Source organism: Micromys minutus (genome assembly GCF_963924665.1).
Source record: "Micromys minutus genome assembly, chromosome: 13".
Lineage (NCBI taxonomy): Eukaryota > Metazoa > Chordata > Mammalia > Rodentia > Muridae > Micromys > Micromys minutus.
In genome coordinates, this window is record NC_137982.1 from 43,386,186 (window position 1) to 43,405,737 (window position 19,552).

Consider the following 19,552-nt stretch of genomic DNA (forward strand, 5'->3'; position numbering starts at 1 on the left):
GCTGGAAGAACATGTGGGAAGGACAGGTTTTCATGCCAATCCTCAGGGGTGGGGCAAGAAACTCAGGTGCCTTTGACGACTCTAAGGGGATTATTTTATTTGATGCATTTGAATATAATTTTTTGTTTTATTTTTAAAAAGGCTCAGCCCATTTCACCGAACATTGACTCTTGTCAGTACATGGCTCTCAGATCTAAGTTACCACAGTCTTTTTCTGTAACCCACAGGCTGCCCTTTTAAAAGCTCACTAGTGGGCCTATCAGCTTCACAGGACAGCTTCCTTTGAGGTATCCTGAACAGTTTAATTACATTTCTGTGAATTCTGGAAAGTCAGACAGCTCTTAACCCTGACATTTACTGAACAAAAGGCACTGGCTGAGTAAGACCTCCTTGGGTTTTGTTTTGTTTTTATAAATTCACAGCTGAGTTTTGATCCTGCCTACAAATAGCTACCTTTAATCCCTTCCTAAGTTCTGAAGGGGTGAAGAAAGCTTCCAAATTTGCCCCTTTAGTGAAACATGCTGAAGATGTCCTTGTCAAACAGTTGGTCAGGAAGGAAAAAAACTCCCAAGAGTCTTCAGGGAGACATTTCTAGTATCACATTAACTTGGGTCAACATCCAGCATTTAAATGTCCTCTTGGTAGGATTTCAGCATTTCCCTCCAACAGGAGAAAGCATATGTGCCCTTGAGATGGGTGCCCAGATGAGGTGTAGTCCTGATGGACCTGCTGTTGGGCTTTGCATCCAGCGATGCAGAGAGCTTACCAGGTACTTTCTTTCATCTTGTATCCATCGACCTTTCACATAGAGGTGCTGAGAAACCCACTTTGGTTCTATTTCTTAGGCAATGCATGACTTGACTTTGGGGCCCGACTCCCTTGGTGGCTGATGCTGTTCGTGTATGTGGTATATATGTGAGCCTTGGTTCATGTGTGTGCATGTGCGTTCACTTATGTTTGGAAGTTAGAAGTCAATGCATTTCTCAATAGCTTTTGATCTTATTCTTTCAGATAGGATCTCTTACTGAACCCAGCTCACCAGTTCAGGAAGACTGTATGGCCATAAAGCTCTAGGGATCCAACTGCATCTGATCTCCCCAATGCTGGGGTCACAGACACTAATTGCTACCTGGCTTTTAACATGGGTGATGCCAACCTGAATCTAGACCCTCATGTTTGCATGACAAGAACATTACCAACTGTGCTGGCTAGTTTTATGCTAACTTGATAGAAGCTAGAGTCAACATAGAGGAGGAAGCTGTAGCTGAGAAAAGACTGCTTTAAGATTGGGTTGTAGACATGCCTATAGTGTGTTTTCTTAGTTAATTATTGGTAGGGGAGGGCCCCATGGTTATGGGTGGTGACAGCTCTGGGATGCGTGGTCCTGAGTCCTGAGCAAGCTATGAGGAGCAATCCAGTAAGCAGTACCCCTCCATGGCCTCTGCATCAGCTTCTGCCTCCAGATCCCTTCCCTGTTCAAGTTCCCGCCCTGACTTCCTACAGTGATGAACAGTGACTGGAAATGCAAGCCGGGTAAACCTGTACTCCCCAAGTTACTTTGATCATGGAGTTTTATCTCTGCAATAGTAACTTTGATTAAGGGATGAACTGAGCTATCTCTTCAGCCCCTCCCCCAGAGATGTTTTCAAAATTTCTGATGGATGATACCCTGTGTTTAATCGGCTGTGCTTGGTTCCTCTGCCGATCTGCTGCCCAAATTATCTTTCCAGAATGTAAACCTGAAGACCTCCTGCCTAAAGCTTCTCTAGAGCCACTCGTGGTCCTTCTGGAATGATGTCACGGTATTGAAATAGACACAGCAGAGAACAATAATGTTCACTCTCTGCCCCACTTCCCACATCCCTTTGTCCCAGAGCTGCGAGTGCTTAGAATTCTTTCTTGCTCCATTTGTTCGCACAGGATGTCTCTAGCTCCTTTGCTCTGGATGTTCTTCCATGCCCTACCCCAAACCCATTTGTCTTTCAGACTTGCATCTGAAATGCTATCTCCAATGGAAATAATGTCTCAGGCTATCCCTTTTCGTCTTCTCTCAACAGAGTTCTCCCTACTTCCTTCACGGTGCATATGAGGTTACTTATGTGCTCATTTTGGACAAAGAGCCCTTTGAGGCTGGGGAGCCCCATCATCTTAGGATTGACTGGGTGATATACAGTCCATTTGCAGCTACTGGGAGAAAAAGATGTAACATTGAATGTTAGTTGTCCTTTCAGGGTCCTGTAACACACAGCTAGAAGCCAAGAGTTTGGAGCTGTTGTATGTTCCTCACTGTGACAAAAATACCTGACATGATTAAGTTATAAAGAGAAAATGCTAGCTTAGCGTTTCAGAGGTTCCAGTCCATGGCTAGCAGGACTTGTGGTTTGGAGCCTCTGGTAGGAGTGCTGATGGTAATGGACCTCTGGCAGAACTGCTCATCTTGTGGCCCATACCACTGATCTGGTGGGGAGTACACCCCAAGGACCTAAGACCTCCCACAAGGCCCTTCTTCCAAAAGACCCATAGCATCTCCTAATAGTGCCACCCTGGATGCCAAGTTTTTAATGGATAAACTTTGGAGGATGTTCAACATCTAAACTATAGGAAGATACAATATTGGAATACAACACTTGGGACATGAGAGCCAATGGGATTCATTGGCCAGTTCAACTTGATATTGGCAGACTGCTGACCTCAAGGTCACTTAATATATAGTATCAAACCCAAAGGGTCTTCATAGTCTCTAGATGTTTCGTTGCTTTGAGGGTCCCTGCGAAATATTTTCTGATAGTAATCTTGTGCTAATTTTAAGGATTTCATGGTTTCCTATTAAAGTTTCAGTCACATACTAATGAGCGACTTAAATGTTAAAAGCATTGGCATTCCATTCCAAGCTGTTTGATCGTACTGTCCAAGCATCTGCCAGTCATGTAACAGGGATGGTACCCGTATTAAATAGAAGCACAGGCTCACCCTTCATATGTTGCTGTCTCTTTTAGTATTGCTGCTGATCTGTGCTTACCCGGGAAGACATCCAGTCCATCCAAGCAGGGGGGCACCCCCCCACTCACTAGTTGACTCTCATTTCAGACAAAGTCCCACAGGGAGCCCAAGTCTCTAAAGAAGGGTTTTTACATAAGCTCAAAGTTGGCTGCTGGCTTCTGAAGCTAGCTCCCAGTTTGTTCCCCAGAAAAATTCATGGGTGTAGAGCATTCTGCTGCTCTTAGATGCCTTGATTTAAGGGGCTCGTAGCAAAGGAACACTGACTTCTGCAATTAGTATGGTTTATCCTTGACCCCCCTGGGCATATGAATCAAGGACATTCATTTTGCCTCTTCAGTTTTTTCATCCTCAAAATGTATGTTGTTGTTTTAAAATAGAATAGTCACCTAAAGTGAAAAGTAGCCAGTAAGTTACCATGGTTACAAATACACCTTCTCTTTCAAATTTCTAAGTAATACCTTGTGCTTTTATATTTGACTTGGCAATTAAAAAGTCAGCTTTTGGTATCAGCATAAATCATCACTCATAAATCACTACTTTGAACAAAGAACAGACAGATACAAAGAACCCGATTTGGTTGGCTAATAAAAAGTTGCGAACTAATTATTTTAGTCTGGAGTTTTGTGATCTGCAAATTTACTACACTTTCAGTAATCAGTAGATTTTTCTTCTAAATATATTTGTCTTTTCTTTTTGCTTGGGTTTTCTGGCTCCCTCTCTGTCCTGCAACCCCACTCCAGCTGTGTAATGGGGGCTCTGTCACTGAGCTTGTCAAGGGCCTCCTGAGATGTGGCAAACGGCTGGACGAAGCTATGATCTCCTACATTCTGTATGGAGCCCTCTTGGTAAGAATGTTCATGGTGTGTGTACTGCTTGGCTTCTCGTTGCCCCTTAACTCGGGAGGGTAAACTCTGGGATGGAATAACCTAGTGTGTGCTCTGATTAGGGCTGTTGGGTCCATTTGCTGACAGCTCCGCTTTCTCTCTCTCTCTGTCCTGCAATGGGGCTGGGACACTGCGCAGGGTCTCCAGCATTTGCACCATCACCGAATCATCCACCGAGATGTGAAGGGGAATAACATTCTTCTGACGACAGAAGGAGGAGTTAAGCTCGTTGACTTTGGTAATGAGTCTGTCATTTGTTTTCTTGATGTGTGCGGGGTGGGGTGGGGGGAGGTTAGCCAAAGGGGACAATTTATTGCAATCTCTGAAGACTGGGGCTCTCTGCTGCACCATAAGATCAGAGACCTTCCAGGCAAATGGGCCCAAGAGTGAGGAGCGTTCCAGATGCTCTCTGCTAATTATTTTCAGCTTTCAAAGCAGTTTTCTTAAAAATAGAAAATAAAAGTGTTGCAAAAGAAAAATTTGACAGAAAATGGCATATTGGCTTTGTTTGTTTTTGTGCTTTCTGTGAGAGTTTCTCACCTCGGGGCAATTGTCTGTAATTTACATTTTTCATCTCTCTTTTGCATATGAAAAGAGAAAGCAGTTTGGTCTTTTAAATGACTTTCTCTAGCCTTGGGCATGTTTATTTGCAGTGCACAGAAGGTAAACTGGTCCGTTGGGCCTGGGGGATGTGAAATTCTGACTATTGCTTCAACACGTGAGGCGGGTTGACCTGAAAATATTAACAAGAAATCCAGACAGTACTACCTGAGGCCGAAGAATTTGGACTTTTCTCTCAGCCTTCCTCTTTGATAGTTCTAAACACTCAAGCTAGTTCTCTCTCTCTCTCTCTCTCTCTCTCTCTCTCTCTCTCTCTCCCTCCCTCCCTCCCTCCCTCCCTCCCTCTCTCTCTCTCTCTCTCTCTCTGGCAAATAGAATAATTTTTCTCTTCTAAATAAATTTAAGATTAGTTAGTACCTCTGGGTTATTGTTACAAATAATGAGGAAACCATTTAGAGCACTTCTAAATGTTCCCAGCATCACCAGGGTAAAAAGAAGATGGTGGTTTTTAATATTCATTTTTTATTCATAAGAAATCATTGGTATATGAATGTATCAGCAAATTCTTTTCAGAAAAAGAAGCTATCAAAGAATGAGTGAAGTTGGGAGTGGAGAGATGGCTCAGTAGTTAAGAGTCGCTCTGTTGTGTTGTAGATCAGTCGCTCCCAGAACCTATCTGGAGGCTAAGTGCCTTCCATACCTCCAGTTCCCAAGAACATGACACTTTCTTCTGGCCTCCTCAGTCTCCTGCATACATGTGGTGCACATACATACAGACAGCTAGACCCACATTGCTGCACATAGAATATAAACCCGTCTTTAAAATGTGGTTGCTGTAGGTGTGTTGGTCTATGTTTTAAGAGGCTGGCCAAGCAAAAGAGTAGAGGGAGTCAGTTGTCCAGTGCTGTGTTCCTCCGTCAATAGGAGGAAAGTCAGAACTGTAGCAATGTGTTGTAGTAGCAATGTCTTCTCCACATGGCCCTGAGGCTATTTAATATGTCAGAAGGAATTTAGCTTAGAAAGGAGAGGATAGGACTTAAAACCAACTTATCCAGGTGTCAGCTTTGTGAGCTTCAGGAGAGAATGTTCTTAATCTTTCCAGTAAAAGATTCCCTGAACACGCGGTTTCTGTAAGAGAAATTTCTAGAAACTGAAACCAGAAAGGTATAATGGTTTGTTTACTATTTTGTGATGGAGGACCTGGGAAAGTGGGGATTATCTGTGGCTCTGAGACATTAGCCACTTGGAAGGCTGAGGTCCATGTATCAAGTATAGGGGCCTGGGGACAGCATCCCTTCCTGGGTCTCTGAGAAAGAGAATGGCCAAGCCAGGCAGACCCTATAGTCTCTAGGGTGTGTCCATTGCTAAGCAGTACATGGTATAAAGACTTGAGTTCCTGCCGTAGGTTGCAATAATGCTCAAACTCCTCATTTTCTACAGGGCTGTGCTAGACTATTGCTTAGTTTAAAAAAATTACATTTATAAACGACATGACATGGTTATTCTTGGATTTGGACTCAGAAGAAGCTATACATTAGGTATGGCTGTTGCCATAATAAAGGGAAGTGGTTGACCTGGAAGGCAAGTGAGCCCTGAACCTTCCACCCGACCGATATTTACTTCTACTTAGTTACAGAGAAGAGGGGTCATTGGAGGACTTGGGAATAGTATTAAAATTCAGGTCCTCAACATGAGCTTTAGATAATAACGCTGCCAATTTCTTTTTCCATTTAAGAAGCAGCGCTTTCTTGCCAAGTTCCTAGTCTTGTAGGCTAGATAAGGTGTGGGGATCTTCTTGTGTCTACACTGATGCTCCATTATAGATAATGCTTGCCAATCTTCCTCCTCCACAAAATGAAGCAATTATTAAAGAAATCATCTGGAATAACTGAGGAACATAATAGGAATGTATTTTGGGCTGATCATGGTTGTTGATTTTTTTTTTTTATGTTCCAAATTTCCATTTATTTGGACAAGAATATTCATTAGGAGACAGAAATTCTAATGATTTTGATAGGATGATCAAAACTCCATTCAGAGGTTAGCCAAGTGGGGTTCCTGGGACAGATATGACCCACCTACTATTTTTATGTAGCCCGTGACCTAAGAATTATGTCTATGTACATGTACAGGTATTATAGTTTGAGCCCAGATCTTGTTATGGCTTAGGCCTCAAACTCACTACGTAGCCCAGGCTGGACTTTAAGTCCCGATTCTCCTGCTTCAGCAGGATCCCAAGTACCAAGATTAGAAGCATGTGCGATCATGCTTCGTCTAATTTTTATATTCTTTAGCGACGGCTAAAGCCTCAGAAGAATACATTATGATGTGTGAACGTTATACTTGATTCAGACTTCAGCATCCATAAATGAAGTTTTCTTTAGGTATAGGCACATTCATTCATTGATGCATTGTCTACGGCTGCTTTAGCACCATGGCAGCTGTTAATACTTGAGACAGGGACCATGGCACCTAAAATAGCTAGCATCGAAACTTTTGTAGAAAACATTGCCAACCTCTATCTAGTATCTCATGCCCACTGGCAAATTCTGATGCCCTTTCCCCATAGGTGTCTCTGCTCAACTCACAAGCACACGACTACGGAGAAACACATCAGTTGGGACCCCATTCTGGATGGCTCCTGAGGTAAGCAGGAAATATCTGGTTCTTTGTACTTGTTCAGTGCCTTGATGTTGTGCCTTCTCACGGGCAAGACCTATGCTCTCTACAGTTTTCGGGGAGAAAATCCTTTATCCTTATTGAAGTCTAAAATCCTCATTGGTGAGGGATACTGTTAAGATATAATCTCAGAGAATCAGAACTAAGTCACAGCCAACCCATAGGGTATCTTTATACCCTTAGGAAAATGGTGGCATTCTGGGAAAGGCAACTTTCTTCCACGGTCATAACATGGTAAGTCCATCCGGCCTTTGTCTACATTAGTTACGTTTCCTAGCTAAACACAACCTACAACCTATGGCATGGTGGTGAGCCTCATTTTAGCTCTAAGCAGCCTGCAGAGCTGCCTGTGGTTTCTCTAGCAGTTCTGACCATGTATACAGCAACTTCTCCTGTGTCCTTTGTTAGCTTTCTGCAATAGGAAAGGATTTGGTCCTAATTTAGTTCTGACCTCAATACAGAGATGAGGCATGCAGAAGTCAGGGAGCTTTCCAGCTGGGTAAGCTGTGTGTGAGTCACCCGTGCAGCTGGCTTGTCTGGTCAGCATTTCCCAGCATCCTGGCCCTCACCTGGGAGAAAGCAAATGGGTAGTTTCGGTCGGAGGACACGGGCAGCCACCTCACTGGGCAGATTTCCATCCCCACTCTGTAGGCATGGTCGCTCTTCTGTATCATGGCCCATGCGGTTTCCTAAGATAGTAGGTAGCTCATACCAGTCTCTCCTCAGTTTTCTTCAGTGTTCTCCACTGTATATGGCCTTCCATTTTTTTAATTTGGGCAATAGACTCACTTTAAACAAAAAGAAACAGCTGACAGATTATGGTATACACTTATTGTAAATGCTTTTTTTAAAGGTGGAGTTTATTTATTTTTATCTTTTTTATTGGATAGTTTATATGTTTACATTTCAAATGTTATCCCCTTTCCTGGTCTTGAGGCTTTGGTGGGGACTTGAACACTGGGTTCAGAGTAGGTGCTCAAAGAACATGTACTGGATGAATGGACATTGGTGAGAAAGCCAGAGTGGAGTGTGGTTCAAGGACTGGCAAATTCCTCTCTAGATTTCTTTTCTTTTCATTTCTTAAAGATTTTATTTCATAATTGTGAGTATGCTGTAGCTATCTTCAAACACACCAGGAGAGGGCGCCAGATCCCATTTCAGATGGTTGGGAGCCACCATGTGGTTGCTGGGAATTGAACTCAGGACCCCAGGAAGAGCAGTCAGTGCCCTTAACTGCTGAGCTATCTCTCCAGCCCCGTCTTTAGATTTCAAGTCTTGGGAGGGAAGCTAAGCAAAGTCACTCAGCTCGTTGAGTGGTGTGATGTGGAAGAAGGCATTCCTGTCCTAATCTCAGCAAACTGCTTCTCCGGGTAAGACGAAAAGGGCCATGCCCCTGGCTTTGTGTATCACTGCATGTCTGTGGCTTCCCAACTTCAGTTGGGTTAAATAAAGCGTATAGACAGGCAGCGAGGCGGTCACGTGAGCTTCGCTTCCTCGGATTGCCTGGCCGTGGTTCCCTCCTCAGCTAGGCAGTCCCACACCCCGTCTACTGCAGTGAACGAACTGCAAAGTGGGGAGTCCGACAAGTGGACTTGAGAGCTTCATTGGTGAGCACACTTCCTACGGCCGCATGCGAGGTTCTTGATTCCAGAGTTCGTGATTCTGCAGCTCAATAGTGTCATCAGAGTCCAAGATCCTTTTTTTTTCCTTCCCCATTTTGGTCTTATTCTGGGGATTGAGCCTGGGACTTTGTGCACACTAGGCAAGTGCTCTGCCACTGGGTTCCACCCCCAGCTCCGAAACTCCAGCTTTCAAAATCTCCCTGGCTCTGATTGCTGCAAGCTGTATGCCTTTATTGTCCAGGGGCCTCCTTGGCGGTGGATGTACAGGCACAGTGCCTGTGATGATCTGAGCGGCAGGGGTCTCTCCAGCACTTCACCAGCCCCTGGAGAAAGCACCAGCTATGGTAAAGATTCCACGGAAGGCTTCCTTGACTCCATTGCAGCAATCCTGGGGCCAGCTGTGCACCTCTGTAAAGGTTTGCTAACGGCACGGAGAGGCCAACCTAACACAGCACCGCAGAGATGGGTAGATGGGTCCTCTCCTAGTCTGGAGGTTAGCAATTGGGAATGAAGATGCAGAAGACCTCATTCTCTCTCTAGCCCCCGGGAGAGGCTGCTGGGGGTTAGCTGGCTTGCAGTGGCACCACAACATTCTCCCAGCACATCTCTGCCTTCACGTGACTGTCTTCTCACGGGGACAGTGGTCTCATGGGTCAGGGCCCACACTCTTCTAGCATCTTACCTAGTTGCATCTGTAGTAGCCCGGCTTCCAGATAAGTTCACATTCTTGATTCCTGGAGGACACAGTCCATCCCATAACAACTCCCCAAATCCTCAGCGCCCTCCTTTATAACACAGTCTCCATGGTTCTAAGGCTGTCAAGTAACTGCTTGGAGCCCTCCTCCCCTTCAAGCCCTGTATGTCACAGGTGCTGGTACAGAGTGACTGTACACACACATGTGCACTCACATGCATGGACACAGACACACATGAATAGACACATACACATAAATATATACACACACATGCACACAGACACACATGAAAAATACATGCACACATGCACACAGACACACATATACATGTGAACACATACACCCCACATGAGTGCCTGTCTGGTGTCTGGTCTGTGATTTTAGCTAAGGCAACTTTGTGTGTGTTGAACACAGACAATTACTTATTGTTTCTTTTCTCCCATACTGCCTCCTGATGGTTGGTTTCTCTTAATCAACAATATGAGTGACAGCACTTCACATCTGCATAGAATGTTTGTATATGTTATTTTGTAAACACCCAGACTCATCTGGGAGATGCCTATTAGTATGACTGTGTGAGTGTTATGAGGAGCTCAATACTTGGCCTGGCCAAGTGCCCAGGGACACAGGATGGGTATATGAGTAGGGGTGGCTGGAATCTATCTTTTGTGATGCAGTGAACTGAAAGGCTTCCAGTATAATCTGTGCTAGTGTCTACATTAGTATTGTTAGCCCATATTTATATCCAACAAACACTTGATACTTTCCTGGGTGTAGCAGAAAGGGGCAGGGACTACTTTGTGTTAGCAAGGGGTGAGGGTAGTTGACAATCTACCAGAACTGCCGTCACATGTTGGGAAAAACTAAACAGAGTTAACAGGAGGCAGTGGAAAGAGACAATAGATAGGTGTTCATGTTTAATACTAAAAAAAAAAAAAGGAAAAAAAAAGAAAAAGAAAGAAAGAAAGAAAAGAAAGTAAAAAAAAAAAATGCCTCACATATAGGCTAAAATCAGAAGACCACAGATACCAAATGTGTGTGTATGAGAAATTGTGGGAGTATACATTGTGCATGTGTGTGCACATATGCATGTGTATATGTCTGTGTGTGGGTGTGCATGTGTGCGTGAGTGAGTGTGTGTGTGTGTGCATGTGCCTGTGTGTGTTTTATTAGAAATGACATCAGTCTGGGAAAAGGAATGCACATTATCATTAATGTTTTCATTGAGCTTATCTGTAGACTGTGCTGAAGTGATACCTCATGCTTAGCTGGTGTGTGCAGTTATTAAATATTAACACATTTCCATTCTGAGTGCTACTTGCTTGCTACCCAGAGCTCTTGAGTTTTCCTTAGCCACAGAGACACCGTGCCTCTGCCCAGGACATCCCTAGTCCCTTAACCAACTACAGGGGCAACGCCTTGGTAAGGCGGGAGCCTCAGCCAGCACAGGCAGATCTTCCTTCTGTGGCCGCTGCCACATGCCTGCTGAGTGTTGAATTTCTGGGACATGGAGCTTGCTAAGCACGAGTCCAGGAGGAAGGAAACCTTCCCTCACTGAGACTGACTCTCACACTGTGACTCTGATAGGAGCCTCTTTATTATGTACTTTTAGTTCATTCTCAATGATGGATGTCATTTTTCCATCTCACCGCTGGGAAAAGCGAAGCTTGGAGAAGGGTGGGAAGGAGATGCCATGCCTCAGTCTGCTTATCTAGTAAGTGCTGAGGTGACATTCATCGCTGGCGCGACACACACTGGTTACAGGGGCTATCCCAGAGGTGACATCAGTCCTTCAGCAGAGGCACTGTGTGTGGCCAGTGTCCTTAGAGGCTACCTCTATTGTACTGCTAGGCACTTACTAGATACTGCCAGACAGTATGAGTGCAAATCCTTTTATAGATGATCAAGGCATGGAAATCTCATGCTTGCTTGGTCTTAAGGGAGTTCATAGGAGATGCTGCATGTGGGAGATGCATTCCTGGTAAGCGAAATACATCCAACAAGACACAGAAGTATGGCAGAAGGATGCTCTGAAGTTGGAGTGTGAGACACGTCATTTAAAAGGATGCCACCTGCAATGCTATCCATTGAGAAGCATCCCGGGTAGCCAGGACCTGGTATTTGGCATCCTTCCAAAGCAGCTAGCACCCGGTCTCTGTATCAGAAAACAGACTCATGGATAAAATAAACATTTGCTTCTTTTCTGAAAAAAAAAAATCTCCGATTTTTGCTTCCATCTGCTTGTTGTTGCAAACAAGAGCTAATCAGCAGAGTGGAGAAACAGATGTGCTGTGACGAAGCTCTCTGCCCTGCCCAGGGTCCTTGACAGGAACCGTTGCCATAACAACCATCTCACACCAATGCAGAAATAGCATTTTGCAACCACTCTTGACTTCATTAATTATGCCATTCCTAGCTAAATGATACGACAATGCTATTTCCTTTGGCCTTGCCAGGAATAGAAATGACAAATGAGATATTTTCTGCTGAAGGGCTGAAAAAGCTGCAAAACATTACAATTCTGAAAGATTTTTGCCATGGTTACCATTTATATTCCATAAGCTCCTGCTAGTGAGTTTGGTTCCCAAACAAGTGCTTCATGCTACATATAAGGCACTGAGTGCTTTTTATGTGTATTATTTGATTTAGGATCCTGGAGACCCACCAAGGAAGGTGGGGGTTGTTTCTACCCTAATGTTCCTTGCTGGTGAGATAAATACGTCACAGGAAGTAACCATTCTTTGTCCTTGGGCAGTAAGAATTGGAGCTGAGATATTTAGTTCAAAATTCTTCAGCATCATCACATATATCTGTATGTGTGCATGTGTGTGTGCACATGTGTGTGCACATGTGTGTGCATGTGTGTGCATGTGTATGTGTATGTGCATATGTATCTGCATACATGTGGAGCTCAAAGTTTGAAGTTGGGTGAGGGTCTTCCTCAGTTGTTTGTCTACCTTAGTTTTTGAGACAGTCTCTCACTGAGCCCAGAGTGCATCAATTTGGATAGATTGTCTGGTTGGTGAGGTCCAAGGATGCGCCTGTTTCCACTCTCTTAGCTTTGAGGTTACAGGCACATGCCACCTTACCAGCTTTCTCATGTGCTGGGTACTGGGATTTGAATTCAGACTTTCACATTTTCATGACAAGCTCTTTATTACCAGAGCCACCCCAGTCCCTAAAGTCCTCCTCCTTAACTCTACAGAAATTGTTGTGGCTGGAGAGATGGCTTGTAGTAAAGAGCACTGGATGCTCTTCCAGAGGACCTGGGTTCGATTCCCAGCACCCACATGGCATCTCACAACTGTCTGTGACTCTAGTTCTAGAGGATCAGATGTTCTCATACAGACATACATTTAGGCAAAACACCAATGCACCTAAAAATAAATAAGTCCTAAAAGAGAAAAAGAAATTGTTTAATTGTATTGGTGCTCTCAATAAAATGAGTACCATTGACTAATATTTTCATTAAGAAGTACCCTTCTTGATGTCAACCTAAAATGCGCAATAGAGAAAGTAACTTTCTAAATAAAGAGTTTATCCATCAAGGCTTATAACATAACTCGTGAATGCAACAATTATCCAAAGAGACTTCCCTTGGGGGAACTTCAATGATTTTTGTATCATTGTCGTTGTTGTTGTTGTGTGTAGGGTGCATATGTCACAGTGCACGTGTAGCAACCAGAGGACAACTTTTGCAGTCAGTTCTCTCCTCCTGCCTTTATGTGGGTTCCGGGGATTAGGCAAAGAAACAGATGCAGGGCTGGGGCCACAGCCCAGAGGGCTCGCTCACTTAGCACACACAAGGCTCTGACTTTCATCCCTGACACCACATACACTGGTTACAGAGGCTCTCCCAGAGGTGACATTAGTCCTTTAGCAGAGGCACTGTGTGTGTGGCCAGTGTCCTTGGCTAGTGGCTACTTCTTATTGCATTCTAGATTCATACAGCAAGTAGCAGAAATACCTCCTTGTGGTATCTACCAGGACAATATGGCACCGAATGCCTCTTCTTTATGACACGTGGCTCCAACTTACCAGGCTCAGATGTAAGAAAGAGGCATTGTTTTGGTATTGATAACGCTCACTTTAGTGTGTTGAAGAAAACGTAATATTCCAACACATCACTAAAAACTAGTAATTCAACCCAAAAGAAGAATCTGGAGAAATGAAGTACTTTAAGAGAATAAAAAATTTTGATCTGAGTTCTGCTATCTCTGTTTCAAAAACAATGGTTGCTCTGTTTTGTGTTTTAAATATGGCTTTTGTTTGGATAAAAAAGTTAAGAATATATATATTAGGGTCAGAACTGGACGCCTTTTCATGTTACCACTGATGTCAGAAAAGTTGTTGAAGATTAATGTGAATGTACATGTGTGTATGTGAGTGTATTCGTGTGAGTATGTGTGCATGTGCTTGTGTGTGTATATATGTGTGCTTGTGTGTGTGCATGTGCTTGTGTGTGTATATGTGTACTTGTGTGTCTGCATGTGCTTGTGTGTATGTGCTTATGTGCATGTGCTTGTGTGTGTACATGTGAGTGCATATGCTTATGTGTGTACATGTGTGTGCATGTGCTTGTATGTGTGTGAATGTGCTTGTATGTGTATAAGTGTGCTTGTGTGTATATATGTGTGCTTGTGTGTGAATGTGCTTGTGTGTATGTGTGTATGTGCTTGTGTGTATATGTGTGCTAGTGTGTGTATATGGGTGCTTGGGTGTGTGTGCATGTACGAATGTTCTTGTGTGTGTGTGTGTGTGTGTGTATGTACTCATGTGTAGGGAACAGACATCAATCTTCTTTTATCTCTCTTCCTCTTAGTTTTCTGCAACAGGTTTTTCAGTGAACCTGGGTGACTGTTTCAGCTGTTCCCGAAGGCTTTAACCCCAGGGCCTGTTCAGCCCCTGGTGCGGTGATTACAGGCACTTCCCACTATATGAAACTTGGGTGCCAGGGATCCAAACTTAGCCCCTCATACTTGAGCAACACTAATTCATTAATGCATCTCAGCCCAGAACTTACTGAATATTTTTGACCAGAAAAATGGAAGAAGAGAAAAAGAAAAATGATGTTACAGCTGTGTAGCTCAGGGTTTTTGTGGGACTCCTAACAGGGGGAGTGGGGGCTGTTTCTGATGCTTTTTCCTGCATTTGGGATCCTTGTCCTCCTCCTTCCTACTGGGTTGCTTCATCCAGCCTGAATATGAGAGGAGGGACCTAATCTTATTGAAATGTGATATGCCCTGTTTGGTTGATATCTCCAGAAGGCCTGCCCATTTCTGCAGGGAGAGGAGGGAGGGGGAACTGCAGTCAGGATACAATATATGAGGAATAAATTAATTTCAGGAAAGGTAAAATGAGGAGGGAAAAGAAACCGCCTACAAAGACAAAATAAAATAGCATAGTGGAGTGTGGGGGTGGGGTGGAAGACGGGTGGGGGCGGGGGGCGTAGCTGCTGTAGGAATGGCTTCAGAACGGTGTTGCCCTGTGAGGACTCACGGAGAAGATGTGGTCCATGAGGGGCTGACTCGCCAGGCACTGAGTGTTCCAGCTTCATCTTGAGCTTTGTCTCTTCAGCATGTGAGTTTCTGCCCTTTATGAGTTAAATACCAAACAGCCACACGTGGTGGCATACACCTTTAGTTTCAGCACTCAGGAGGCAGAGGCAGGTGGATCTCCGGATCTCCGAGTTCAAGGTCAGCCTGGTCTGCAGAGAGAGTTCTAGGACAATCAGGGCAACACAAAGAAACCCTGTCTTGAAAAACTAAAACAAACAAACAAACGACAACAAGCCCCTTGTGCTCACATGAGCAGAGACCGGCATGGGTGGCCTCTGCCTCCAGTGTTCTTTTCCTATCACAGAGCACACTTGCAGGTATTAGCAGGGAAAGTTCCTCTCTGCCTTTATAGCCCACGGCTTTTACGATCCTTGGATGATGGGGGTGGAGCCTCACCAAAGTCTTGCTAAGGGAAAGTGATATCGGTGGTCTGTCTGTCTAAGTCTGTGTCACTTGAACTTCTTTGAAATCTGTGGCACTTTCCAAGCATGCACAAGGCCCTGTGACCACACAGTGTGAAAACACACACACACACACACACACACACATACACACACACACACACACACACACACACACACACACACACACACACACAGCCTGTGGTCCTTGAGGACCCCATTTGCTGATATAATCACCGTTAGAAATTAAGGCTTTTGAGAACTCAGGAAACCCCAGAGGACGGCTTCAAGACTTCTGGTTCTCTCACAGTGGGCTCATTGTTGAGGTTCCATTGCCTTTGCTGTTTCCTGGTTTCCCTGGCATTTATTCCCTCCCTTCCTGTTTGGGAAACAGAGCAGAAATCTCTCTGTCCTTTTGCTCTCAGAAGTGGCTTGGGCGGGTGACATGAACATTCCAAGGTTGATGGCTGGGGCCAGACATACCATCCCCTGGGCTTCAGGGATCGTTCCCCGCCTCAGCTGGAGCTGGGTGGAGAAATTGAGTCATGTGTCAGTGTGGAGGCGGGAAGCGCCCTATAGGCGGTGCTGAGATGTCACTAAGATGTCACCACCCTCCTTGGTGACTCTAAGTATAGGACCCCATCTGAAAGCTTCAGATCCAGATGTGCGGAGAACGTGAGTGTAAGGGAGGTCGCCTCTGATCTCCCCACCCCACTGAGTAGGAAGTGTCAAAGCAACTGCCTCCAGTTAGCATTTGGAACTTTCCAGCTATCCTCCAACCCCTCTGTGGGGAGGTGGGGAGGGTCAAAGCATATGTACACTCCCCTCTGCCTCCCTCCAACCCCTAATGGAGCAGAGGGCATGTGCTGAGGGGAATCAGACAACGTTCCTGAGCCCGGGGTCCCAACTTCTGTCTTGGGATCCCACGCTCTATAGGCGGAAGGAAAATCATATAGCTGAACTCTACCATTGCTTCCTTTCTGAGCGGCCACTGAGCTATTAGAGGAAAGCCACAGAAGGAGGCAGAGTTAGAAAGAACTCCAGCAGAACCTTGCAAGTGGGTAGGGGCAGGATGACTAAGGCTGCCCTCTATCCCTGGACATTCCCATACCTTTCTCTGTTAGGAAGTGTGATATTTCCCAAGGCGTTGGAATTGCCTATGATGCTAGTCGCCTGGGTGAGGACCCAACCAGAGGCCGCTGCACTGGACAGGAGTATGCCCAGGCTGGACCATCATCCCTTTCCTCCGATCTGCTTTTCTTCCTGATTTCCAAATGCATTTTGAAGGAGGAAAGGCAAGCTTTATTCTCACCATCCTCTGGTAGGCTCATGCTTCAATTCCACCTGCCTGCTGTGTGACCTTAGGCAGGTTGCTTAACTGTTCTGAGTCTGTTTCATCTCTCTGGATAATGGTACTTACTTACATAACAGGCTGTGGAGTGGTCCAGGCTGGAGAAGCCTCTGTGGTTTGTTCTTGGGAGGAGGGCCCACACCTGGCAGAGGAAAGGGGGTGTAGCTTTCACTTCCACTCAAAGAAAATGCGGGGTCATTCATTGGTGGTGGTCCAGCATTCTCCATGTTATAAGGACACCCAGACTGTACCTGACTCAGACGGTACTGGGAATCATGGAGTTTTGCACATGCATTGGGTTTGAACCAACTGTGCAGCTTTGGATAAGTCAGGCAACGACTGACTATAGACCTGTGTGGTCTTCCGATGGCTTCCAAGGTCCTTCAGTGTCCATCTGCATAGAGGTCAGGAGGGCAGGGAGTGCACTAGGCCTCTGGGCTGATCAGTTCCGAGGAGCCCAAGGAGGCAGACACAGACTGTCAGGCTGGTTCATCTGTCGTGGAGGAGTATGGGTGCCAACCAGGATTCTAGGAAGGCAGAGGAGGGGACACACTCCCAGGGCCTTAGAGAATAGAGGCGCAAATGTCAGTTGTGTACTAACCTCAGTCCTTGAAGAGTCCCATCCCCCACCCTCTTTCCTCTTTCCTGTGGGAAGCTGGTGTTATTCTATAAGCTTGCTGTGTGTATGTTAAACATGGACCTGGGTTGATTTCTCTAAAGGCTTTAGCTGAGTGTTACACTTTTGGAAAAAGGCTAGTCAAATATCACACTTAAATTATAGACTGTTCTGAAATCCAAAGAACAGTCTGAGTTATTTCTAGCAATTTCTCAATGCATAAAATATAGACTCGGTCCCATTCTTGAGCTTTTGAAAGAACAACAAGGAAATTTATTCTAGCTCATCCGCTTCACACATTAAAACCCAATCAATCAGTCAAACAGACACACAAAAATTCCCAAAACCTCTACTACATCTGCTCTCTGAGTTACATTTCTTTCTAGGGAGGAGAAAGCTACTTGCTCACCATCTCAGCAAGTAGCCATTAAGATGTTAGTATGGTAAACTGACAAAAAAAAAAAAAAAAAAAAAAAAAAAAAAAAAAAACCAAACAAAAAATCTGCTTAGCATTGGATTATTCACCACTGCAATTTCTGATTACCGAGATGACGCTCTATTTTAAAAGGCTTTATGATCGATAGCCTTTATCAATTGTGCCGCATGGATGTGTAAGCAAAATGAAGCATCCTATTTACCTCCCTGCTGCTCAGCCCATCTTATTTGCCAGTCTGTTGCCCGTACTTTGGGGCTCAAGGTCAGCCAAGGAGTAATAGCTTTAGGCCTATTTGCCTTGCCTCTTATTCAGCCGAATTTAGCTCTCGAGATAACAGCGTTTTGCCTGTGTACTTGGATGAAAATTTAATCTCGACCTCTGGTTATAATTTTGAATCGCATGATTGATCCTAGCAAGGTGAGAAATCAGACTATAGAAAGCAAACCTAATTAAATCGTTAATGACGATCAGAAATATTAGGGAAGAAATGACATAGAAAGAAGACATATTGTATTTCAGCTTTGGTAAGTTTTTAGGGGAGTAAGACACGGGATAAGGCTGACTCCGTGAAGGCATTATTGAAGAGATTTTGTATTTTAGCCCAGTGGCTCTTGATATGATTTGATAAGGGTTTAAGCTCAATATCTTACTGGAGAAATCCAGGTTCCTGGACTCTGGAGCGCCTGTGTGGACTGTTTCTTGCCTTTGGACAGCTAGCCTGGTCCAGGTGTTCTCTGAAGATAGTAGCACCTCGTGATAAAAAGGACTGTTGTTCCCTTGGGCTCTGAGAGCTCAGGTCTTTCTAAAAGAAGCTCTTGCCTACCTCTTGAGGGGCCTCTTCAGTGAGCCCCACTGTTTTATCTGGACTGACAGGAAGCTGCAGCCACGGGGCATTTGCACAAGGCCTGGAGGGCCCGAGGAAGTGAGTTCTTCCAGCCTTGAGCCCACCGTAGAAATGGGAACAGATGAGAATTAATCTATTTCTTTTTGATGACTCTCTTGGGAATCTTTATGATTGGGGCACCACCTTTAACCTGGTGGTTCCTTGATGAAGAACCCTGGGGAATATTCTGCAAGAGGAAAAGACAGGCAGATGTTTTTAATAACTGCGCTCACGGGACAAAGGTCAAATGAAAAACTTGCTGCTTTTATTATAAAAATTAACTCACGCTTCCTTATAGCCAGTTAACAAAATGCAAGAGCTGCCAAAGGAGCAAATAAATAAAAACTATACAGCAGCAACAACTGACTTAATTACTGATAGGCTCTCGGTGCTAAAGAAAAGGTGGGATAATCACTATTTTCCCAGACAGTACTTTGGAGGAGGCCCTTGAGAAAAGGGCCACCCAGTTTGGGGGGTGGGAGAAGAAAGAAATTAAATATGCTGTAAAAGGGGTGCTAAAACCAACATGAAGCCGCTGGTCCTACAGTTTCCTCTATTAACCAGAGGCCCGTATCTCCAGGACCTAAGAATGTCCCCCTGACCCCAACCCAAAGCTGGCAACAGAAAAGACCACCAGCCGTCTTTAACAGAACTCAACTGCCCACACTGAGATGGACGAGGAGGCAGCCTGTGTGAGTGTAGCATCAAGTCAAGAAAGCCTCAGTGACCAGGAAGTTCCCGAAGGCGGGGGGGGGGGGGGGACACTCATCTGCCAAGGGGGTAGGAAGACGTGATTAGGGGACCTTAAAGAGTCTGCAACCTGGCACCGATTCCCATGAAGAAGAATGAAGAGAGCTGTCTTTGAG

The 19,552-nt window shown here is 44.8% G+C and overlaps 1 protein-coding gene across 1 annotated transcript in view; it reads left to right on the plus strand.

Moving 5' to 3' along the window:
• MYO3B (myosin IIIB) overlaps nt 1-19,552 on the plus strand; it is a gene marked incomplete at both ends in the record, with an annotated part of 373,275 nt that overhangs the window by 52,895 nt on the left and 300,828 nt on the right. Inside the window, 3 exons of the mRNA XM_080927936.1 lie at nt 3,741-3,845; nt 4,023-4,122; nt 7,015-7,091. Coding sequence (XP_080784062.1) covers nt 3,741-3,845; nt 4,023-4,122; nt 7,015-7,091 — 282 coding nt within the window. The remainder of the gene's footprint in view (nt 1-3,740; nt 3,846-4,022; nt 4,123-7,014; nt 7,092-19,552) is intronic.